A 25978-nucleotide genomic window follows, 5' to 3' on the forward strand; every position below is an offset into this window, starting at 1 on the left:
ATCACAGTACTTACCACGCAGTGGAATTGTGAAGCTTAAACATTGTCATTTGTAAGGAGCTATGAGAGCCTCAGGTAAAAGGTGTTGCAGAGAGCAAAGTGTTGTTACTTAATATTAGTAATTAATTCTTAATGAAAACACCTCTGGAAAGCATTAAATTACCACTTTGAACTAAGCATTTTGATTGATAATGAAATGGTTCAGGCTGTGTGTTTAAACAAACTTTCTGTACCCTTGTCTCTTTAGAAGAAGACCTACCAGTGCATCAAGTGTCAGATGGTTTTCTACAATGAATGGGATATCCAAGTTCATGTTGCAAACCACATGATTGGTAAGTAAGCACTAAATCTTGTTGAAGATAGATAGCCCTTTCTCCTTCTTGTGTTCATCATTGCCTGCAAAATTAAACAGTTAAGGAGAAATTAATTGTGCAACCATCAATGATTTACCTAGGCATGATTGATTTTTTTATTCATATTATTAGACCTGATAAAGCATTAGCATCTTCTATTTTCTGCAAGGGATAGTTTAGACTTCTGCAGAGAATTATATATCTACTTCCAGTCAAAACACAGGTGATTAACAAATTAAACTTCTAATCATTTTTGCATTATTGAAAACAAACTAACAGGAATGGTTAATGAACTAGATGTTAGCTTTCCATAGAGTTTTAGGCAGGTTTTAATTTCAGAAGTTATTATGATAATGACACTACAGTGTGCTGCTCAAGCACCTTGGTACCAAAATCAAAACTGGCAAGTTTTTGTCTTTAGGAAACATAAATAATTCAAATGGCCATAAAAATAATATTATATGTTCTGTATGATCAGTCTGGAAACAATTTGGAATGTCTCTCTCTGTACAAAATTAAATAGTATATCTTATTTTTAAAAATAAGGAATTGTAGTACTCAATAATAGGGTCTGCATTTTAGATGAAGACATTTTAAAATAATTTTCTGTTAGGATTCCTGATCCAAATGTGGTTTGATATTTACAAACCTGTGTTAGAGTTGTAAAGTGGAATAAAACAAAAACAGCATTTTCTTTAATATTCATATTCTCCCATTATTTGCTTATTCCCAGAGGGTTGCCCACAATGTTTTCAATTTGGTAACCACTTAGTAATAGCTTTAAGAATTCCACAAGTCAATTAAATTTATCAAGCACGTCTTTTGCCCGCTAATAAAATAACATTGCCATAGTTGTCTTATTTTGTTATTAGCCTCTTTTCAGAAATTTCATATAGCAAGCAGGGATAGGAATCATTGATTTTACACTTACTTCATACTGGTTTTGTTGTAACATGAAAAATATTGGTGCAAATTGCAGAAGATACAGTACAGCAGAGAAGCCAGTAATCACATGTCCAGTTGATAAGAAGTTTCTCTTTTTAATTCAATAACTCAGATATATCTGGGCTGATACTACAAAACGTTTTATTACAAGCAAGCTTGGGAATTTCATATGTGAATTCCAGTAAGTTGGTAGGACTATAAATTACCTGACAAAATTAATGAAGTACTGAGAGAAATAGCCTATTCATGTGTTTTAATACATTTAAAATATGAACATTTTATGTTCTTTTCATAAAAATGAATAAACACAAATTACAAGTTGGATTTGAAAGGCAGTTGAGTGGTTTTCTTGTTGGATTAAGTCTCACTTTTGACATTCTTAATCCTTGCGGGGAGATAACGAACTGCTTCATAATGCTAAATCTGGATAGGACATTATGCACAACAGAACTCATCTTTCCGTTGTTTTCTTTGAATCCCACTGTATGGCATATTCTTAATGATCTTTTGTAGCAATATGTGGATACTGAGAATTTGATAATGAGAAATTGTCAAAAATTGTGTTGGTAAGGGATAATGCTGGAACGTCAGACAGTCAAACAGTGTGATTGCTTGCCACCAACATCTTATCTGCCTCTGAGTCCTTGGTAAGGGCACCCCTTTGCTCCTTAAACATTTGTGGGGTTGGAGGTTGTTTGTTAAGTGGGTACAGCTAGATGAATCCAGACCAGTGTTAATCGGTAATTGAGGTTTTCTTAAAACTGAGTTAATGACATTTGTGTTTTATTCTGAAAAGTTGGATGAGGTTGAATGGGAGGGACGTCCTTTTTCTTAGTAGGTGTTATATCAACCATGCATGATATTGCTTCATGACATAACCATAGTGACAGAGATTTACATTTGCTTAATATAAAATCTTCCCGGTGGGGGTGGGGGTGGGGGGAGGAGTTCACAATACACGCAGGGAAATTTTCAGGTCATGCTTTTGATAACCTGTGTTCACTGGAAGAATCTTAACTGTACTGCCATTCTGAACAGTTTAGCTCTTAATGGTGCAACCCTAATTAATAAAATACAAATTTAGAGAAGAGGGGGAATCAACAATGTGTAAGAATTCTATTGCCACAGGTTGTGACCTCACTAGCAAAGCAAAGGAAAACAAAAGTTTCTGTTTTCCAATTCTGTTAGTCCTCTCGCCGTTTATTGGATTTTTCCTTAGCTATCTTCCTAATTTTACTTCTCCCTTCCTCCGGGTCCCCCCTTAATTTATTTCCTTGTTCACTAGCATGACAGGCCTTTTCCCAAGACCATATCCTGTCTACAAAGAAAGGTTAAAAGAGTGCCATCAATCTGTTTAAGTTTTAAGCTTGACCTTAGTGTGTGTGGGAGATGGATATAATAATTAAGGCCCTACTTGAATTGTGGGATGATTGTCAAAAAATTGCAGCTGAGTTGCGCGCAAGCCATGGAAAATTGCAGAAAAGTAATAATGGACTTACCTATTTGTGGTAATTAAGTCTGTTATTACTTTTCTGTGATTTTCCGCTGTTGACTGCCTGGAGCTGAGAACGGGGGCTCCTGCTCTCAGCCTCAGGGTGGCCGGGGCTCTCACTGTCCTCCCACTGTCCAAATTGTGGTGGAAGCCTAATATTGTGGAATCTGCAATTTCCACAATATCACAAGTTAAGTAGGGCCTTAATAATAATATATAACGTGTGTGTGTGTGTAAAATAGATGTGTGTCTCTGAATATGTATATCTATAAATAAACAGATAAAACACCTAAGTAACTATCAGCATCTGAAGGCTTCTTCCTGCCCGCTCGCCTGCTATAAAGCCCTGGTGTTCTAAGCACCCCAATGCCCACCTTTCTGGAATCAGAAGCTGTAAGCAATAGAATTGCCGACGTGGGCTGATAAAAATTTCACTGCCCTGCTTCCCTGTTACAAGGATTGGCAGAACAGGATACGGTGTATTTGCCTTTGCAGGTAGAGTGAGGCACCCTTAGAGAGAGAGTGTGTGAAAGAGCGAGTGAGCTGTCGAGGAGGAGAATGGTCAATGAAGGCAGGAGGGAAGAAATAAAAATCAAGGGGTTTAATAATACCCAGCTGGACTGTGGGAGAAATACGTACCTTCAACTTCATATATTGTATCCTCATCCAAGGAGATATATTTTCCCTTTTGAGTAACTTTCCTAGTCAGTCAATGTTTGTATTATATTTATTAATAGATGTGGATTAGTCTTTCCTAATCTGAAGGCTCCCGGATGACTTCAGAGTAGTGATCGGACAAAGGAGAAGAACAGGAATGGTGGTGGGGAAAGTTGTACGACCCTGTATCTGTCCTTCCCCACTATCCATGCACTGTGCTCCTTAGACTAGCAGGTGGCTTAATTGGAGCCCACCAACCATCCATCCCTGCTCCTACAGCAGTCCCTAGTGAAGATGGCCGCAGAGTGGATAATAATGATGTGTCCCCCATACTTCCATGGCTTTCAGCTAAACTGCAAGGGCACATGTGATCATGTCTCTAGAACCACCAGTGGAGGCCCACACCCCAAGCAGTGGGGAGCAGAGAAGGAACTACTAAAGGAGAGAGCAGAAATGAATAACAATTAGAAAGGGGGAAAAAGAGAGGGAACAGGAGATTTAAAAAATAACAGAGGCAGAAAAGAATAGGAAAGACACTAAGAAAGGAAGATGGCAGTAACTGCTGGGACATGGTATGATAGGACATAGAGTGTGGGAGCTCATCCATCAAACCATTGTGAGGGGAGTCCATCAGAGAGTGATTGAGAGCCAGTGATGTAGATACATGTTTAACTGATTAAAGAAAAAAATGCTTATGTCCTCAGCAATTTTGTGGCCTAAACAGATTGATAGGGTCCTCGAAATTATTCTGTCCATTGGCCAAGGCCATTGGCCTTAAATTGAACTCATGTTGGCAACATCCAGAGAGAGTGGATTCATTATGGAAGGCCACTAAAGCAAATATAGGTTTAAAAAATCCCAGTATGAAACTTAGTCTTTTAAATAAGGCAAGCAGCATTACTTTGTTGGCTAAAATATCTCCACTGAGGGAAGGTATTTTTAGGTTGTGTGTCTGTGTGTATTTTTGTCTAATCAAATATAATATCTACTAGACATTTAACAGGGGAAGAGGGATTATAGGCTATCTGAAAAGCCTCTTACTCGTCTCTGTTAAGAGGGTGTATAGTGTTTTCACAGATTTTTATTATACATTTCAATCAATATAACAAGAGGGATTATGCCACCAAATGGAAAATAAAATCTGCAGATGACCCAATGAGGTGTAACCTTAAGTATCTTTGACAACAAAACAATTTACATTTGCTCATATGCAAGTCTCATACTGAAAGGATTTCAGAGGGATGGCTTTTGTCAGTAATTATACTTATCGCCTATATAGCACTTTATTTTACATTTTCAGAATGTTGTACAAACCTAATTAATCCTTACAACATGCCCATGGGAAGGTATGTAGATAAGTATTTATCGTGCCCATTTTATAGATAGAGAAACAGAGGCAGAAAAGTGAAATGCGTTACCTAAGGCAGTGGTATTCTGTATTGTGATCACAGTTTTGTGATCAGCCACAGCCACACAGCATTGCAGAACCAGTATTCTGAGGACCCCTGGGAGTCCTCAGACCATGTCTAAGATTTCCAAATGGATCTGCATGTCCATTTGAAATTTTTTAGAGGTCTGCAAATGAAAAAAGGTTGAAAACCACTTACCAAAGGCTACGAAGAGCTAGTCAGCAGCTGAGGGCTCAGGAGTTCCTGCCCCCAATTCTGTGTTCATTCCTCTAGACCAGTGGTTATCAACCGTTTAAGTAGCAAGCACCCCTAACTTCTGAAAATTGTAATAAGTACCCCAACACTCAGTTTTCCACTCTGAGAAATACAATCTTTTCCCCTCTACCGCTGGACGACTGTATTTCTCGTAAAGCAGGAGAGTTCTGAGTTCTGCAGTGCTGTGTGGTTATAGCAGACCACAAAACCCCCTGCTGTTTCTCCCCTCCTTCCTCCTCCCCTTCCTCCACATAGGAGCCAAGTTCAATGCCAGCCAGTCACTATGGCCTGATGGCGCAGTCACGTGGTGTTCTCCTCACACAGGCGGGAACTTGTGAGGTCTGAGCAGGCACTAGCGGCCCACCAGAGTGGATAGCAGCGCTCCCCATGGCTGTCCCTAGGGGGGTGCGAACCTGGGGCAAATCACACTGTGTGGGCCCCTCTTAACATTTTTATACTTAAAATCTTGGGCTGTCAGAGTTGTCAATTTCACTGCTCAACTAGAGCAGTAAAATTGACAAATAAACCTGCGGGTAGAGCCCGACTCCAGGACTAGGCAAGCCCCTGGGCTTTCCATCTGGCTTTCTGGGCACCGGGCTTTGAGCTGGGGAAGGGAGCTGCCACCTGGGCTAGTTTCAGGCAGCTGCTGCCTAGCTGCCAGTCCGGGAGGTGGGTGACTGCCTCCTGCTCCGAGCTGGGGCGGAGGAGGCTTCCACGCAGGTTGGGACACGGGGATGTGGGCAGGCAGCAGGCCCATCTTCAAGTCAGGGTGCAGGTGGCTGCCACCGAACTGCGAGCCCAGCTCGCAAGGCGCAGGAGGCTGCTGCCAGGCTCCCACCTGGGAGGTGGGACTGGGCAGGACGCAGGCAGCTGCCGCCCGACTTCCCAAAAAGCCAGCGGCTGCGGTCCAAGCCAGCAGCTGCTGTCTGCTGTCCCAAGAAGCTGGCAGCTGCCGCCCAGCTTCGCAGGACTGGGTCTGCTGCCGTCTACCTCCCAGCTAGGAGGTGGGACCAGGCGGGAAGCCGGTGGCTGCCACCCGCCTCTCCCAGAAGCCGGCGGCTGCCGCCCACCTCCCTTCGCTGGGTTTTTTGCTGCGTACCCCCTGCCTGTGTGTCCACAGGTTGAGAAACTGCTCTAAACTTTGCCTTTGTCAAGCAAATCCAAGTTTTCTTAAATTACACACTGTTTCGAGTTAATGCTGTAGAGGAGTTTTGTGGACAGAAAGTGCTACAAAGCGTTTGGATTTTTTTAATAGACCATCTACTTAAGTGCACATTTGGATCCAGATGGAAGAAGGTACTTTTGTTTCTAGGGATAACTGCCAAATGAAAACATATTTGTCAGTAAAACAATTTTATAGTTTTGTGTCTATTTGGGAAAAAATCCAAACCCAGACATATTTTAATATTGTCTGAGTGAGGTGTCAGAAAACATATCTGTAATTCTTTTCTTCTTTTTTTATTTTTTTCCCTTTGAATAAGATACAAACCTTTTTTTAGCAGCTTTTCTAGGGAATAAATTGTATCTTTGTATCTTAGTGTCTAGAAATGAGAGAGTATCCCTTTTATCCCTGGTATCCCTTTTGTTTAGTTCAGTTAGTTTACAGTTGTCATTTGATCCAAGAATGTAGAAAGACACTATGCCAGTGTTTGTGTTTTGTTTACTGCATTTCTTCACCTGTTATTTTAAATAAATGTGATAAACATCTTTTTTCTTTGACCTATTTCTTTACATTTGTATTACTTGATGTACTAGCATGTAGACTGAGGTGTAGCCATAATGGCTATAATTTTTTCTCACACACACAAAATGGACCAGAATCAAGGGAGTTCAGACGTATTTAACTCAGCAAAGGAATTACACCATATAAAATTATGAGGCTCAACAGCAGTAGTGTAAATTTGTAAGTGCTCTAAATAAAGCTGTTAGGCATGAGATAATGTAAAGCGATGACTTTGCCAAGAACTATTTATGAAGAGCTTAATTTTTTTCACTCTGATAATTCTTGACCAATAATTACCAGCCTCTAATTATCTATTTTAGTTAGAAAGAAATCTGTATCACTATGGAGGTTGGCATTGCAACTAGCGCATAAATCCCCAAAGAGGTAAATGTGTTCCAAACAGCCACAAACAACTGTCTCATGAAACATAGTGAGCAAATTGCGAGCCGCTGGCTGTGCACAACAGAGCAGCACATTTACCATTGAGGGCTGATCAGGCTGACAAAGAGAATGATAAAAGGGGGGAAACAGCCACAATCTTTGTAGTTCACTGCAACTTACATTGACTGTAGAAAGCAAGCCAGGGCTCTGTAGTGATAACCACTATCTGCATAAAGAGTTGTGGTGGGAGGGGAGGGGCTGTGGCATCACTAGGATGCAGTGGTTTTTCACACCTCCAGTTTTTAGTAGGTATACAGTAGACCCTCATGAGGAGTTACAAACACCACGGGAATGGAGGCTGTTCGTAACTCTGAAATGTTTGTAACTCTGACCAAAACATTATGATTGTTCTTTCAAAAGTTTACAACTGAACATTGACAGCTTCAAAACCCTACTGTGCAGACGAAAAATGCTGTTTTCCCTTTATTTTTTTTTTAGTAGTTTACGTTTAATGCAGTAGCGTATGGTATTTACTTTTTATTTCTCTCTCACTGCGGCTGCCTGATTGTGTACTTCTGTTTCCAAATGAGGTGTGTGGTTGACTGGTCAGTTCCTAACTCTGGTGTTTGTAACTCTGAGATTCTACTGTATATATGTCATTTTATTAGTAAACAGACTTGTTTGCCTTAAATTTCATATCTAGTATATATTGTGTGTTTTTTTTGACAGAAAGGTGTTTGAGAGAACGGCAAGGATCAGGGGGAAAAAAACCTGTAGCGTAAAAATAGTGATGAAATCACAGAAATAGTCTAAATCAATATCAAAGTCAATGGAAAGACTCCCATTGACTTCAGTGAACATTAGACCAGGCCCACAGATTGATTAAAAGAGACTGTGCTGAGACAGTAATAGTCCTAAAGCACTTTTTTGGAAATAATACATTAATTTATCTGAGATTAAAATTGAAAACTGTGCCTTGAAATGACAAGCAATATACAGATCTTTTATTGCAAATCCATGATATTTGAACATATCATATATATATACACACACACACACATACGTATGTATGTATTTTATATATAGATATATAATGTGTGTGTGTATAGATATAAAATATGTAAAAAGTAAATTTTATTTGCCTCGAATGCAGACACATGCAGTGTGCATTATGTTACATGTGGAGTACATTGCTGATATCAAGACAAAGGAAATGCATAAATCAGCTTTGTAGACACCAATAACATTTTAGGCTAATTGTAATAGCAAGTGACATTTACACATTCTGTAGTTTGTCTAATGCCTAAGGTCATGAAAAACATTATTTTCCTTTCACATATACAGTAAGCAGCACTATGTGACTAATACTCATTGCACTTTGGTGACAACAAGTATCACTTTTTCAAAATTTCAATTTAAATACTATACAGTAAAAATGACATTCTTTTGTATGAAGGGTTTTTACATGTCTTTGGGGGAAAAAATCCAAAGATATGGATCTGCACACTACAACATGAAGAGGCACAGACTTCCTTTTGTCTATCAGCTTTCACTGACTGTCCAGAAACAAGGAATGGAAATTAACACACTGCAGGAAAAGAAATGGATCAGAGAATCGTTTGGGTACTTGGGAATCTCATGTTTACACTCATTATTAGGAAGCAGTTTTCAAAAACTTAGAGTAAACTTTATTATATGATTTGCAAAATGCAGAGATATACATGTAATGTCCAGAAACTCTTCTTTTGTATTAAATCTGATGAAATGTTGGCTATTTCATGAAGAGCTGGGTTTTAAAAAAAAGATGAAATCTGTGCTGTTTAATACTAACAGAAAGCTACCCTCATGTGGGCAATGCTGGCTTATTTGAAAAGCCCATAAAGGGTTTCTACATGGACCATACAAAAGGGATACTTTCTCTTTAATAGCCATCTGTACAGGAGAGATGAGAAGTGGGCCAGGTCATCTCTCCTCAGCTGTCATGATATTAACGTAGGTAATGGAGCAAGCTCTGCGTTCTGCTGGGTGTTGTTTTTCATAGATGTTCATCGATTTACACAGATAATTCTATTTATTTCTTAGAGTTGGTCCAAGCAAACCAGGCAGAATAACAAACACCAAAGCATTTCAAATGACTTTATCTTTGTTGTTTTGTAATGTAACTTTTGTCTAAAAAATGGTGTCACACCTACTGTGCAGATGGCTGCATGATTTGTAAACCAGCCAAAACATTTAAACAAATGTGTGATCTGGGGATAGATTAAATAAAGGATAAAATGGAGTGTGGACCACAAATTCTAATAATCAGATGATTTTAAGTTGTGTGTAGTGTGGAGAGATGGTAACAGTGATAGCGGGGAAAGCTTGCCAATGACAGCAAGGTGCCTTACAGATCTCAGGATGGAGCCTGTGGCCTAGTAGGCCTCAGTTTGAGAACTGCACATTTGCTGTACAGCTGGCAGCTCTGTATGGGGACATCAGATAAAACTTATGTAAAATGAAGTGTTATTGCTTAGTATGAAATTGTGCAGAGAGGGAATTTGCAGACAGTAACTGAAAACAGAATTCATAGTACTAATGAAGCAGACTGTAAATATGAAGAGGCTTTAATTATCTGAGCAATTTAACAAAAAATTGTAGATCTATTGATAAAGGGAAAATACAGCTGTAAACATGCTAGAACACTAAGCTTAAAGTCATGTCATCCTTTACAGTTTTAAACTCCTATTTTTAATTCCCAGGTTTATATCATTTCAACCACAGAGGTGCTCTGATTTGAGATGATATCTAGATTTCAGAGGCTTCAGATTGACTCGGGAACAATTTTATAGTTTTTCAGGAAAGTCTATCTGGGCATTTTAAAGTCACACAATATGAAGTAAAAAACCAAAATGGAAACATTCCCAACTTGGATGTTCTATTTTTCTCCTGTGTAACTCAAATAACTTTGATTTTGAAAAATTAAACATGGGAAAGAGTCCATAATTTAATTTTTTATAAAGACATTTGGGGGTGGAGGGAGATGAAATAACCAAAAAACAAATATTTTGCAATAATTTTTTTCTGTTTTAATTTCCTTTAAAGAAAGGGGGAATATTTAAAGATAAGAATGTCACTTGATTCTAACCGTGCTCTCTTATATCTAGGTAGCACAAGGATATCCAGTTAGTGTGTGATGTTATGTACCATACGGTATGTGTTGTAATACCTAGGCACTGCAGTATGAATTAAAGGCTTTGTGTCACCTTTCCCTTTTGTTCTTCTTTGTTGTTGTCCTTTTGTATTGCAGCTCTAACAGTTGCTGTAGCATATTTTTGGTATGTGTTAACAATCACTATAGAATGCAGTTTAAATATTAAAATCCAAAGTAGGTACTCCTAAACTGTACACATTCTTAGCAAAGAAACCCCCAATTCCTTGGTGAGGTATTTCCTTAGGTTTCTTCCTGCTTTTCAGTCCATTAAGTGTAATAAACGAAACAAAAGAAACCAATGTGGAGAGTGGGTGTCGCACTTCAGCTGTTCATATTGTTGCATTTGGTGAGCTGATGGGGCTTCGTAGGTCACCTTTAAAATTATGCCTATGACAGCAGTAGCTACCTGCCAAGATTGCAAGGTATCTCACAGCTCTCAGGATGGAGCCTGTGGCCTGGTAGGCCGCACTTGAAGGGGTACACATTTGCTGTACAGCTGGCGGCACTGTATGGGGCAGCAGTGTGGGCTGTTAGGGAGCTGGAAAGGAGACAAGCATGAAATTTCTTCTAACCCCAACTCTGTTTTTCTGTATTGTTGGCTGCCTCTCAGTTCCTTGACAAAAAAACCAATCAGGCACCCTTTAATCCGCCTGTGATTACCAGTGGTATAAAAAGAGAAGCATAATGAGGAAAAATGCCTCGTTTTGTTGCCTTCAAAAGCCAACAAATTGGAGTTAACTTGACAGGAAGTGGCTTAATAATTAGATTATTTATTTATTCCTGACACATATCCCCCTGTTACTAGTCTCAGGAGATCCCGTAGATGGTACGATTTTCAAGCTGCCATTACTTCGCTGTCTTCTGTGAACAAAGAAGCTACTGTCTATCAGTCAATTAAATGCACTCTTTAAGCAGAGGCTGAGAAGTCCTCAATGGATAGAGCCCTGGGACATTGTGGCTGATGATTCTTTTCTCTGTACTGTACATCACACTCTCAACTAAAGTCCCCACAGAGATGGAATAAAGTCATGCATTAAAATATCACTTGTTGATTTGTTTGCTAATGAAGAGCCATTGAAATGTTTGTGTATTTCTGTGGCAAAATTGTTGATAAAAGGACTACTAGCTTGCATATCTTACTTCATTTTCAGTAAGTGCTTATTTAAGACTTACTAAAATTAAAGTAAACAAATTAAGGAGAAAGCAGAGAGATGGATAATATGGGTTTACTTGCAATTCACATCAAAGTAAATAACACCAAGGACAGAGAGAGAAGAGAGAAAAGGGGAATAATAGTACTTCAACCATGTCTGATATAATTCTCTTCATTAGTAACACTAAGGATCTCTCTCTCTCTCTCTTTTTCTGGTACAATAGCAGGCACACTTATTTCAAATAATAAAAAGATGTGAGGCATACATTCATGACATCCGTAAAAATGTAATCCTGGAAAAGTAAGAACATTAAAAAGTAGCCAGTTTTAAAAGTTTTGTTTGGAATCTTTCTTCTTTTTGGTGTTAAATATATTTAGATAATAAGAACTTCCATTCATTTATATAGTAACAACCTGCAGCCAGGTAGCCCTGCTAAAATATACAGACATTTCTGACTAGCATACTGTGTTTTGCAAAGCTTTGAGGTTAAGGCAAAAGAGTCTGTGAGCAAAGTTACTTGACTCTGTGGAGATGAGGCTACTGAGCTCAGATGCTCCCAACTTTTTTTTTTTACAGTGTTGTATTATCTGTGTGAACTTACTTTTTTTTTTTTTTCTCAGATCACCCCAGTGCCTTATAGTATTTTACAAAAGTCAGAATGCTTGTCTTTGTGCAGTAATGAAAATCATTAATGGGTGATTAATTGGTAATATGTTTCCAGTATTCATTCAGTTCTTAATCTGTCTTTTTAGAGATCTGTGTTGGCACTTAAGCACTTAAATGATGCAGTGGCAGTTCTCCAATGAAATATTTAGCCTCTGCATGACCATTTGTACATACATATAGAGAGTTTCAATGATGTGGTGTTGCCCTAAAATATATTTATTTTCTTGGCCTTTTTAAAAAGTCACCAATACTGTAACTCTTGTTTTCAATAAACTTGACAACAAGCTAAAAGGAATTAATTCAGGCCAGGCTCAAATTGCACTGTTTCTAATTCCGATCCTGTTATTCCAACTCATTTTGTTAGAAAAAGCTTAGATACTCAGAGGTGTTCTATAATAGAAAATGAATTTGAAAGCCATTCATTAATTGGTGATTAATATATTTCAGGATTAGTTTAAGCAAAGCCCTACCTCCTGCCCAGTCAAGTATGTTCTGGTTAATATCCAATTATCTGCACCTTTGTACTTATTATGTCTTAATATTTCGGATATGATAACCAGAAACTTGAGAGTAATACTAATGAGGAGCGTAGAGCAGGAATTAACCAGTGACACATTCAGTGATCCTTACTGAGAAAAGTATCTCTTTTTCTCCTTTCATTGTACTGGTACAGCTACTGTACACTCTCTAGTTCTAGTATTTTAAATGGCTTACTGGAGATTGGAACTATATTTTAACTAAATATTCTCTATTTTGCATCAATGGCAGATAATGTATAAAGTCAGAATGTGTGAGTGTGCACACATTCATGTTTGTGATATTTAATATTTTGTGGTGGGGAGGGAAATGAAAAATGGATAGTCAACTGAAACAGTAGTACGTACTTAAAATGTGCGTTTTTTCTGTGACATCTCTGAATGAAGTATGTGCTCGTATGTGTCTGTGTGTATGTATGTTCAGTTATGAATGTATGTGTGCATAATGATATACATTAACGAGAAAGAGTAATTCTATTGTAAAGGTTTAGAAATGTGTTGGAGAGTTTTTTTTTTAATTATTTGGATCTGTTGATCATATCCCTGAGATTGTAAAGACATATGCTTTAGTTACTATGAGTACAACTGTATGGGGCTATGAGATAGAGGGAAAAATATAACCAATAAATATTAAAAACCTAAAATTTATCTAAACTGGCTTTTCTGTACATAAAAATTTCAAGATCTTAAAATCAGTATCTCAGGATTTTCCCAGCTAGGTTATATACCTTCCGTGTAATATAAAGGTACTAGTTTTAGTGCTGCAGGATCACGAAATATCAGCTCTCAAATCTGCTACTGGTGAAGATCTGAACGTTTCTAGTCCATGGCCTCAGCTAATTGTAAGTTTGGAGGGAAATTCAACATACAGGGAAAAACATTATTTTGGTAGGTTGATTTTTTTTCTTAAATATGGGGTTATTTGAAGATGCTGAGCAGTTAAGAATGTTAGGATAAATCCAGGGGAAGAAGAAGAAGTGGGGCAGAGTGAAGGTGACATATCAAAGGTGTATGATACAGAGGCATGTGATAAATTGTTTTCATCACTGAATATGACCATCGCATATGTGGCATTTACCCAAAGGATTTCACACCTTATGTTATCCACAGTGTATGTGACATGGGTTCTTCCAGAACCCTGCATTATTCACCACACTCATCTTACAGGATGCAAGTTCCAAATTTGTAGATAAAATCAAGATTGTACAAATTAACGAGTAGTATATTTTATATAATTGAAAACTATCAGGAAACGTGTACAATGGGTATAGTTAAGAATCTGCCTGCAATATTAAATTTAGGTTCTCCTGAGTTTTTTGAGTGCTAAACTGTGTAACTTGATGTTCCCTTAATGTATTATTTTATTAGAATGCCGTGGTTTAAAAACATAATAGTAATTCCTTAATATATAACTTTTTGACTCGACACCATCTATGCAAGAAAAAAGACTTCTGTACCTTTGCCTTCAGTGCCTCCAGCTGCACACCTGCACGAGGCCCAAGGCATTAGAAGATCACTTTGCAAAAAAAAAAAACCAAACCTAACCTGGGCACTTCACGGGACCCTGATTTATTCACTGCTCATTTTCAGAGATGTGCATGTTTACTACATAGTGAAATCAGCCACTCATTCATGGGTAGCATAGCCCTTCCTTTGCTTAGAACTTTGGAAAAATGGGCTAAAAACATACTCAAAGTACTGCATTAGTGCAAAGTGTGATTTTCAAACTGTCATAACATGATCAAATCAAAACCAGTTATCACCAGAACAGTCAAATACGCTTCTTTGCATTTGAGTGACATTTCCCTGTTAAATTTGAACTTTCAACCTCCCGTCATTTGAGCACTACTGCTCTTAAATAAAAACCTTGCAATACTTAATGGGGGTAGTATTTATTTTATTCTCCTCTCATTTGAAAATGGCTGAACTTTTTTTTTTTTTTTTTTTTTAAGTTTCGCCTTTGGGCAGAGACCTGGCCTGGAAAATTTCAGCTCACTGGTTGAAAGTGTTATAAAGTTCTGAGTAGCTGAAAGAGGCATTTATCATAGAAATACTCACATTTTGTCTGCCATTTCATTTACATTATGTACTCCAGAAAATGTACGGTAGAGAAAAATCCTTCACTGGCACACATAGGGATAGATTAGGTGACCTCTTAGGGCCTTTCTGTCTTATTTCTGTGATATGCCATCTGAGTCATTTTATATTTTACATCACCTTCCACTTTTATACACTAATAATAGTGTGTACATGACTTTGAACATTACCCCTCCCTATCCACCCTTTCTGCAAACTTGTGATTTTATCCGTCTCCTTCAATTAGAAGTCTCTGCAATGGAAGTAATCCTCTTTTGCAAAAGAAACATTACAAAACACCAGAACTCTTCTTCTGTCTCTGTACTCAACTCAGTCTTCACATTTGTCTCTTCTGACTGTACCCTGGGGATAGCCTTTGACTCTGAACACTCCTATTCCACCATCTCCTATGTAGGCACATTCATATTTTCCATAACTTTGCACGTGTCAGTCCTTCATTTCCACCTTTGCTGATATCCTCTTCCACAGCTTCATGGCTTCTTCTTTTGCCTATGGCAACTCCTTTCTCCAAATCTCCCTTCCAAAATTTCTGCTCTGTAGACCATGAAGGCAATCTAGTCAAATAAGATGAAAACAGGAGCAGGAGCTCCTACTTGTAATTCCAGCTTTTATACTGACTCACTCTGTAGCCTTGGAGAAGTCACTTAACCTCTCTTCATTTTGCAAAATAGGGATAATAGTGTTTTGAGACTAAATTAGTTAATGTATCTAAAATGCTTTGAATATAAATGTGCTAAAAGGCCATAAATACTAAGTATGAAATTATTTGTTTTATTTATTATTGTTCAACCTGTGCAGAATGCTGCTGCCTGCCTTTCTGACACAACACCTGCCTCAAACAACTCTGTTGTCTCCTGTTCATTTCAGAAAGCAATTAAAACTCACCCTCCTTGTTTATGGATAATCCTTCATGGACAGGTGCCATCTTACATTGTCTTTCTCAACGTCAGCCTAGTTGTATTGCTAAAGTCATTTCCTGTCTGTCAATCCCCAGAAAATATCAGATCCTCAGCTGGTGTAAATGAACATAGATCCATTTAAGTCAGTGAAGTCTGTTACATCTGCTGAGAATTGGACCCATTGTCACTGATGATTCAAGCACTATATCCTCTGCATTTCCTGCAGTCTGGAAGAATCTTCCCCATCTCTGTCTCACTGTCTCCATCTGTTTTGAAATCTGATGTGAAAACATATCTTTTTTCCCTTGCCTAAATTTTTAAAATTTCTCTCTCCCTGTTCTGTTTATTATTTAAATCTGCAACCACATTTTTTACCTCTGTAAAGAATTTTGGGGTACAGTTTATTTGAAGGATCCTTTACAAAATGTTTTATTACAAAGCTGATTTCTGTGGTTCTCAGCTAAATCTCATAAGAACAACTCATCGGCACAAATGGTTGCACACTGGCAAGATTATACAATTTTTAGTAGTCTCCACTGAAATTGTCCTTTCTTTAGCTGTGATCCTGGGCCAATATCAGCTGGGGCTGGTGCTGCAAATCATGTAGCTTTAAATAGTATGCCTGAAAATTGCCACCTTTATATGCTGTATTGTAATGAAACAACATCAGTAAATTGCAGTGAAGGGTGATTGTTGCATGGGGATGACTACTACACCTTGGGGTCCATTTGTACCAGATTATTTTTTTATTGTTATTATTACTTCCTATCTTCTTTATTCTCTTGACGCCAAACTTGCTGTTGGACATCAGTGGAGCACAGGGGATCTTTAGAAACATTGTGGACATCATCTTTTTTTCTTAGGAGCAGCCCAATCACAGTTCAATTCCAAACCCTAGTGTCTAGGTGGCTTTGCAGTACTTAATAGATGCTAGTTTGGTTAGTTGACTAGGCTCAGAGTGTTCTTCATCCTCTGCTCCTTAAAAGAGAATGAATTTATTGCTTATAAAAATGACAGGCATTTTTCGCTAACAGTTTTTAGACTGAAACAATAGTGAATTTATAGTGAATGTATAGCAAGTATAGTACACTTCCCCCTTTCTCCTAGCCCTCTCACGTTATATAGTTCAGAAAAGAATAGAAATCAGATTTTTGGTTTTGTTTTGGCTTATTCCTTGTTTTTAACTATTTTCATGATGAATTAATCTTGGAGGGGAAAGGCAGTATGCAGTTGAATTGTCAATGGTTTATTTGTAATATTAAACCACAAAAATACTGTCTGGTTTTTTTTCTGGCCCCTGTAGAAATGTCTATGCGGCAAAGAAAAACCCAGGGCTGGCCCATGCTGACTCGGGCTTGCCGGGCTCAGGCTGCAGGGCTGTTTCACTGCTATGTATATTTCCGGGCATGGGCTGGAGCCCAAGCTCTGGGATTCTCCCTCCTCGGGGGTTCCTAGAGCCCAGACTCCAGCCCAAGCCCAGACGTCTACACAGCAAGAGAACAGCCCTGCAGCCCAAGTCCTGAAAGCCCGAGTCGATTGGCATGGGCCAGCTGTGGATGTCTAGGTAATCTTGTGCCATGGTTTTAAGACGCCTTTGGCAAGTTTTGTTTTTAGCCTAGGGATGTCAGTGGTATCATAGGGTAACCCTAAAAGCAAACAGGCTGTGTCCTCAGTGGTACGGGAAGAGTCTGCAGTCAGACGAACACATGATGGAAGGTTCCACCCACATAAAGGCCAAGTCCTTGTGCTACATGCTTTGTACTGAGAAGGCGGGGGAGACAAAATTCACCCCCACTTCCCCAGCTTAGCACCAAGGCATGGATCTTTGACACCTCCCATCCCAGAGCTAATGCTACAGCTAATGGATGGAAAAAGAAACAGCAACCCTGCTGCATGACTTGACCAAGTATTAGGTTCACTGGGTATGTGCCTTTGTGGATTCAGAGCTTTCCTTCCCTCCAGTGCATCCCCTATCAAGTGTGGAGGTACCCTTCCATGTGCAAAGTATTGCAGAGTCCCTGGCTCAGTGGCATGCTTTCATACCCTCTAGGCATCGCCAATTGTGAGTTTAAGAAGATCTTTCTTGGCACCTTTTCATGGGGGTGCATGTCAGCTGGAAGGCTCTGATCCTGCAAATGCTTAGGCACAGGTATAGCTTTATTCACACAAGTGACTTCTTTGGGGGGGTTACCCAGGAGAGTAAAGCTGCACACATTCTTAGGCATTTGTTTGATTGGGGCCTAATTTGTTATTTCACGGATTATGGTAAGAACAACATAATTTAAATAAGGAAAACATTTTTTTCACCATGTAACGTTCAGGTTGTCATCTTACCTTGTTAGAAATTTTCTCCATTGGGACCGTGTACGTGAATTTTTATTTGAACGGTAAATCTAGATTTTATCATCTTTTTAGGGACTATGGACATTTATTTTTTCATTGCAATACAGCTGTTTTCCCTTTCTTCCTTCTCTTAATATTATGACTGTGTAGCATTCAAATTTAAATCAGGAATTAGAATTGACACACCTTCAATTGAACTATCGTGTCTTTTAAAACTGCTTTATCAGTGACGCCAGTTCCACACTATTCAGTTGTACACATTTCCGATTATGGACCAGAGAGCATTGATTTTTAGCTGTCATTTCTAGCGCACACACTGTAGAATTGAAATTTAAACCTTAATCCGCTCTTTAATGCAATTAATTTTTAATGTGCAGTAATACTAATTGAAATAGCCTGAATTTAGTAAGTCACCACAAGACATTTTCAAAAGCAAGAGTCTCCACTGAGAACTGGAAGGACAGATAATCATTGTTACAGTGTTTACAGAATAAATGCACATTCTGCAGGCTTTTCAGTGGCAAGAGATCTTTTTTCTGTTAGTTTACATTAATACATCTCATTGTGGATTGAAATTTTTTTCACCAATTCACACTGCATATGTATGTGTATTGTTGTGAGCCAAATTATTGTGATTCTGTATTAGTGGAGGTGGTTACTTCAGTAGAATATTTTCTCTCTAATCTATATATTTTAACATCACTGTCACTGTATTATGTTGTTGTCAAATGCATTTTGATGTGCATAGAAATTTATTTCAAAAGTGACCTGCAAAATGGTCAGCTATGCAGTTACCATGTATTTTAAACTGAAGCTGCATGTACTGTACCTGGATCTTTCCCTCTTTCCCCCCTCCAGGTTTGCCTTTCATCTAAGCAGCATATCTTGTGCTAGCATGACTTCATTGTATCATTATTAATTTTTAAATATGGTATTTTAAAATGTTTTGTGACGATTTTCCAGCCAGAGTGAAACAGATTTTGACACATTTAACTAAAGAGATTTTACTCATTTTTTGTAATAAAAAAGGTGCTTTGACTATATTTATCTGTTAGCAAGTAGTACTTTTTAGAATGCATTGGTTCTGCTGATGAATGGGCTTGTACAGTGTTCAAAACGAGCACCAGTGTTAAGTGAAAATAAATGGCAAGTGCTGTATATCATCCTTTCATGGCTTTCACATTATGGTATTTAATAAGCCAATAGTGCTGTTAAATATTTAGCAAAGGTTCTCTCCAAACCTTGCCATATATTCAAATTGGATTTTAAGACATTTTATAGCACATAAGTAAAAATTATGCTTCAGCCCTTGAAATGGTTGTATCATGGTGTATTTTCTAAATGAAATGCGGGGTAACATGGTACAAAGGCATTCAGCAGATTTCGCACCTACAGAACACCTGAATCAATTCCCCTTTTTCGGATTAAGGGTTCAAACTGACTCTCATTTTGTCAGTGTTAAAAGACAGCTCTGTTGAGATTATTTGCACAGAATACTAACCCTGCATTATAGCATTTAAAGAAGAAATTTGCAGTGTGATTTTTTAAAAAACCTTCTTAACAGTGTAAAAGGCTTTGACAATGGACACTTTTTGAGTTGGGAGTGGTAGAAGGGAAAAGATCAATTCCTACCCTGTTCTAAGATTAACCAGGTAAATCAATATATAATACTTTTAGGTTCTCCAGCATTTAAAATGTAGATTTAATACAACAGTTTATAGCATGGGTGGTGTTAATCAAACAATAAATTGATCATTAGGAACCTAGTCATCTTTGATAAACACCTGTATGTTGTAGATCTTGTTACATTCTAATTAATCCTCAGTAAATACTTCTATAATAATTAAATGGCTTTAGCTTAAAATACAACAGTGCCTATTTAAATTAAAAACCAAGTCCTGTGCCATCTTCTGCAGAGTTGCAGGCCCCATATGCAGTGTAATGGATATATTTCCACTTTATGGGGGCGATATCAGGTTTTGGGTGCCAGACGTGAGGTACACACACCTTCATGCTGTCCGTGCTCAGGGACGTGAAAAGTCCTGGTGAGCCAGTCAGGCGACAGGGCCAAAGGATATGCAACTACTTGGATTCACAGATTGTTGCCCTATGTGCAGGAGTGCAGATAGCACAGCAGAGGTACTGTAGTCTCAGGGCTGCAGCAGCAGATAAAGAGTAGCTCCACAGGAACTCAGCCGTCTAGATGGATGCTTCCTTGCCTCTGGTCCCTAGGGATATCACCAGTGCCCATCCCATTGCTCAAGCTGTGTGCTGATTCCTAGGGTCTGGAGCTGTATTTTGAAGTGTTATATACAAAAATGATGGATATAATTATGGCCACTGTAATTGCTGGGTGTAATCAGCCCTTACATCTCTGTGTTAAATATTATGCTTCGTTTTGAATGTGCACCGGTGGAGGGCAGTGTTCTGTTCTAATTTTATATTTCAGTTATGTGACTATGTATTGAAAGGTTTTTTTATTTTTATTTTTCATTGTCAACTTACCATATATGCAACTCTGGCCCGTAGTGCTTACTTCAGACACATTAGAAATATGTCTCATTTTCAAAGCAGTGCCTGCATATCCTGCTTACTAACAATTTGGTTTCTGTTTAAAAAGAAAATTTAGAATGTTTTTAGCTTGGGGCGTGAAAGGAAAATGTGTGTGTGTGTGTGTGTCTCTCTCTCTCTCTCTGGCTTTGAAAACTGAGAGAATTAATGGCATGTGTGTGTATGTAAATATATAGAAAGAGATATAGGTATAGATATATTTAATATGCATAGCTTGATGTATGTTGACCTCAGGTTACAAGAGTAGAAAATCCCATTTTCCAGCTTGTTTCAAATGTAGTAAAAATGCTGCTTCAGTTGCTTTATGCTACTCACATTGGGAAAGGTGCTTATACTGTGATAATTATCATCAAGGAATATTAATGCGTTCAGCATTTGTAACCCAAAAACTCATTACAGCTTAAGCTGTGCATCATCTGTGAAGAGAGAACTTGCCAGAATTCTCTCTTCACAGGGGTTGCCTCCTGCTTGGAATGGAGTGGTCAGAGTATTGTAAGAGGTCACTTAGGCTATTTTTGAAAGCTGAAGTTTTGCAATTTTTGATTCACTACCTTCTGTCTAAATAGCTTAGCATTCTTGCTCCAAATTTTGCTTTTTTCTAATTGAATGCCTGGTGAAGTGCACAAAGCCTAAAGATGTATACACTTATGTGTAAGTGGTGAAAGGGGTAAACATGCATATTACGTATCAAGGTCATGGAGATTTCAGGATTCATTCTCCCATCAACGTGCGTGGGATTTACACAGATAACTCTCTCCAGTGGGAGTTAGACATTTAAATCCTCTGGTCTTTGATGAGACAGTAGATCCTTATTTGTGTCAGACACTGTAGCACTTTTGTACATCAATTCCAGCTGAGTTCACTTGTAGCGAAGGACTGTATTTTGGTCTCCTGTAGCACGTCATCATACCAATTATTATTTCTGATTATTCCTGTGTTCTTTTTTGAGGGCCTGGACCAACACTTGAACAGCCTCTATGTTTCCAAAAATTATTTTGAAGGTTTATTTAAAACACTAGGGCCTGATTCTCTTCTCACTTTGGTTTCACATCCCTGTCCCTCAGTTGATTGAATTGATGATTTACATCAATGCTAGTGAAAGGAGAATCAGGCCTTTAGGAGTTTTTTATATTTTCATTTCTGTGGGGTTCGGTATACATCTGTACGTTGCAGTACCTGAATATATGCCACAACAGTTCTAGAAGTAGATAATCAAAAGTCCTGAAAATAAACAATCTGTGATAAACAGTAGATTTTCCTGATGATTTGTAATAAAATCTTTCTTCCAAATGAGAATCCCCTTCTTTCAAAGAATATAGTGCCTTCACCTTAAATAATTAAAACTGAGACAGAAGCAAAATTGTATTGTGCAGTGTTGGGGCTTTTCAATATGGTCAAATCTTGATATTTCCTCCTCCCTCCACCCCCATATTGATACATTGCTTGACATTTCCCACTAGTAATATTGCCTTGTGTCGCATGTTGTAGTTTGCTTTATGTTAGGCAGAGGAGAGTAATATTCTATTTTATCAGGCGCTCTGCTTTTCGTGGACCGTTCTGTTTCTAAGGTCAAGTTGTGAACCTGGTCTTGCTCCTGGGAGGACTAGAAAAATCTGTTTCATAAGTTTCCATGGGCCTCAAAGAAGACTAAGAAGAAAAACACAAAACCCATAGGCTTAGTTTAGACGGGCTGAAAAAGTTGAATTCATCAATAGGAAAGCTTGCAGTTGATCAGTTTTCTTATCAGAAGGGATCACTGCTGTTAGTGCACATGCTTTTAATGCAGTGCTTTAAATGATATTCTTTCAAATATCTGAACACATGTTCAAAAATATCTGAGTTGATAATGTAGAACTAACCTGCTGAAGTAAGAAATTACTTGCCGCTTAAAATCTCTTAACTGGAAGGTAATAGAGAGAGTACTGTGAACATCGAATCTGAACAATATGGGTATTTCAGGCTTGTCCCATTAAAAGCAATTCATTACTTCAATGGAACAGAACCTTTATTTTGTGCAGTAGAGCACTAATGCCACAAAATGGATGACTATCCTGAACCAAAGATAAATTCTCAGCAGGTGAGAGCACAGGAATACTGACACTGTAGATGGGAAATCCAATGGCCGCATATCTGCTATATGGATGTAAACTTAATAATCTTTATGAATTTTGAGTAACTCATAACCCTGCTTCCCCTCCAAAGAAACATTATGAAAAGATTGCTTCTAAATCCTTCTGTACTTGTGATAGATGCCTTAGTCTTTACCTTGAGGTGTTGGAAATGAATGTGTGTTCTTTGCAAAAGATAAGAATGTAGACTTTAGGAAGGAGCAAATTGTATTTTCTTGTTTAAGTTCACAGTTTGCACTTGATGTAGTGAAAGCCAAATGTGAAGAATTGCTTTTCAACATTATTTTTCTGTCTTCTGTATCCCAAGACCTCTGAATTATTATGCCAAAATGTTCTATTGCATGTGATAAAGAAATGCTGAAAACCTGGAAATAGAACAAGATCACCTTTGCTGAGTAGGCTGTATTTAGATTAGGGCTGTCAATTAATCGCTGTTAACTCAAGCAATTCATTTGTTTTTGAGTTAACTCACTTTAAAAAAATGAATTGCGATTAATTGCAGTTTTAATCGCATTGTTACACAATAATAGAATACCAAATTAAATTTATTATAAATATTTTTGGATGTTTTCTACATTTTCAAATATATTGATTTCAATTACAACACAGAATACAAAGCGTGCAGTGCTCACTTCATTATTTTTTATTACAAATATTTGCACTGTAAAAAGATAAAAGAAATAGTATTTTTCAGTTCACCTCATACAAGTACTGTAGTGCACTCTCTATTGTGAAAGTGCAATTTACAAATGGATGGGGGGTGTTTGTTACATAACAGCACTCAAAAACAAAACAGTGTAAATCTTTAGAGCCTACAAGTACACTCAGTCCTACTTCTTGTTCAGCCAATTACTAAGATAAACAAGTTTGTTTACATTTACGGGAGATAATGCTGCCCGCTTCTTATTTACAATGTCATCTGAAAGTGAGAACAGGCGTTCTCGTGGCATTGTTGTAGCCAGCATTGCAAGGTATTTATGTGCCAGATATGCTAAACATTCTTTTGCTCTTTATACTTCGGCCACCATTCCAGAGGACGTTATCTCCCGTAAATGTAAACAAACTTGTTTGTCTTAGCAATTGGCTAAACAAGAAGTAGGACTGAGTGGACTTGTAGTCTCTTAAATCTTACATTATTTTATTTTTGAATGCAGTTTTTTTTTTTTTTACATAATTCTACATTTGTAAGTTCAACTTCCATGATAAAGAAATTGCTCTACAGTACTTGTATGAGGTGAATTGAAATACTATTTCTTTTGTGTCTTTGTTACAGTGCAAATATTTGTAATAAAAATAAATATAAAGTGAAGACTGTACACTTTGTATTGTGTTGTAATTGGAATCAATATTTTTGAAAATGTACAAAACATCCAAAAATATTTAAATAAACGATATTCTATTATTGTTTAACAGCGCGATTAATCGCTTTTATTTTAATCGCTTGACAGCCCTAATTTAGATTCCTCTAGCTTCTTCTTATATTGCACAAAGGATCATCCCTTTTGTAGTGCTGTTCACAGAAGCTGAAAAGACAGAACAATCTGTGTTTGCAATGCATATTGCAAATATAACCATTATCCAATATTAACAGTTCTCCTTTAAAGGGCAGGAAAAAATAGAGGGCCAGATACTGATCTCATTTACACCAATGTAACGCCACTACTTCAGTGAATTGCTCTGAATTTATACTAGTGTCAGCGAGATCAGAATTAGGCCTAAGATATATTTTTTTAAATTAAGAAATGATTATTTCCTTTATTCAGGAATCATTTATTTTTTTCAACTTTTTTGTATTAATTTGTCAAAACATATCTTTGGACTGTCATAGACTCCAGTTAAAGTGTCCTAAATATAATAAAGTATCTGCTTTTCAGTCAAACCCAGAAATTACCTGAATAATTTCTAAATTCACCTGGATTCCCTTTCATGAACTATGGTATTTGTTTGATTATCTTCTTAAAAATGAAAAGGTCCTAAAACCATCTTAGTTCCTCTTCTTTTAAAAAAAACAGGTATATGAATATTAAATGAGCTATCAGTCCACTGTACCAAAGAGCAACTAATGCCGTATTCACCTTTATACTTTAAACTTTTGGAATCATATAAAACAGAGGGGCCAGTGTGTATTGTACATGAAAAATCAAAACTAAACAGATTAAATATTGTAGAATGATGTTTGAAAGAGAGATATTGGAATGTTAGATTTTTGGCTTGGGTTCCCTTTTCAAATGTAATTGCTGCTTCATTAGCTCTTGGAAGAGTTTCCTATGGTTAAATTTAATCAAATGGTTTAGAATGGCACGCTTGTACACTCAAAATTCCAATATTCTTCAGAATTTTTAATATGATATCCTTCCATTTTTTTTAAACCAAATATTATTTAACTTAATATGTTGATTTTGAAATAATTCTTACTAGCTGATCATAATGAATAAATGCAGATTAGGAGTAGCCTTTATAGGACTTGGATATTAAAGGTTGTCATCTGTTATATCAAGAACCTAATTGCCAGTATCCTGTGCAATTATAGATCAAGACTCTGATGCTAATTTAGTTGTAGTAGTGGACATCTCTGTGTTCTTTCATAGGATCTTTGACTCTCGTAGCTAGATTCTCATTCTGTCTTTATTTTTAGGTTAGTTAGCCTGGTTTGCTATATTAGCTATTCTAGTTGATGCAGTTATCTTGAGTACTGAACACTTCTTCACATATATGGGTAGGAGAGAATTCTCTAGTTAAACTACAGAACTTCTTTTCTAAAACACAACTCCATGAAATAGTCAAACTGTTTTAAGTGGGAGAAATTAACGGGAGAAGCAGGTGGTAGAGATTACTGTGGAAAGTGGATGAACGCGACTGAGAAGATAGTCATCTGAGAGGATAACATGGAAGTCTCTGAAAAAATATAGCAAGCAGACTAGGTGCTCATGACCATCTCCTGTTACATAGAGATATGTCAGATTCCAATGGCAATTGCAAACCACTGAAAGATACTTATGCCATACATAGTACTGTACTATGCCACAAAGATACATGAAGAACAGATATAACACAAATATATTCCAAAAACATACAGGGAAAACGTAATTTTTGGGGGGAGGGAGGTGGGATGAGGAAGGGATTAAAAACAGTATTGAACAGAAAATTTAAGAAAATTAAGAGGATTGCTATCAAAA

The 25978-nt window shown here is 37.6% G+C and overlaps 1 protein-coding gene across 7 annotated transcripts in view; it reads left to right on the forward strand.

The window, feature by feature from the left end:
• ZNF521 (zinc finger protein 521) overlaps positions 1-25978 on the forward strand; it is a 258352-nt gene that overhangs the window by 126935 nt on the left and 105439 nt on the right. For 5 of the 7 annotated variants that reach the window (XM_067546457.1, XM_067546465.1, XM_067546435.1 and 2 more), the window contains one exon: positions 247-331. In XM_067546457.1, the coding sequence (XP_067402558.1) occupies positions 247-331 (85 nt within the window). The remainder of the gene's footprint in view (positions 1-246; positions 332-25978) is intronic. The other 2 variants (XM_067546436.1, XM_067546449.1) reach the window with 1 other exon arrangement.

The sequence above is a fragment of the Emydura macquarii genome, unplaced genomic scaffold (genome assembly GCF_026122565.2).
Source record: "Emydura macquarii macquarii isolate MOO-44397 ecotype Brisbane River unplaced genomic scaffold, CSIRO-AGI_Emac_v2 contig_212, whole genome shotgun sequence".
NCBI classification, from domain to species: domain Eukaryota; kingdom Metazoa; phylum Chordata; order Testudines; family Chelidae; genus Emydura; species Emydura macquarii.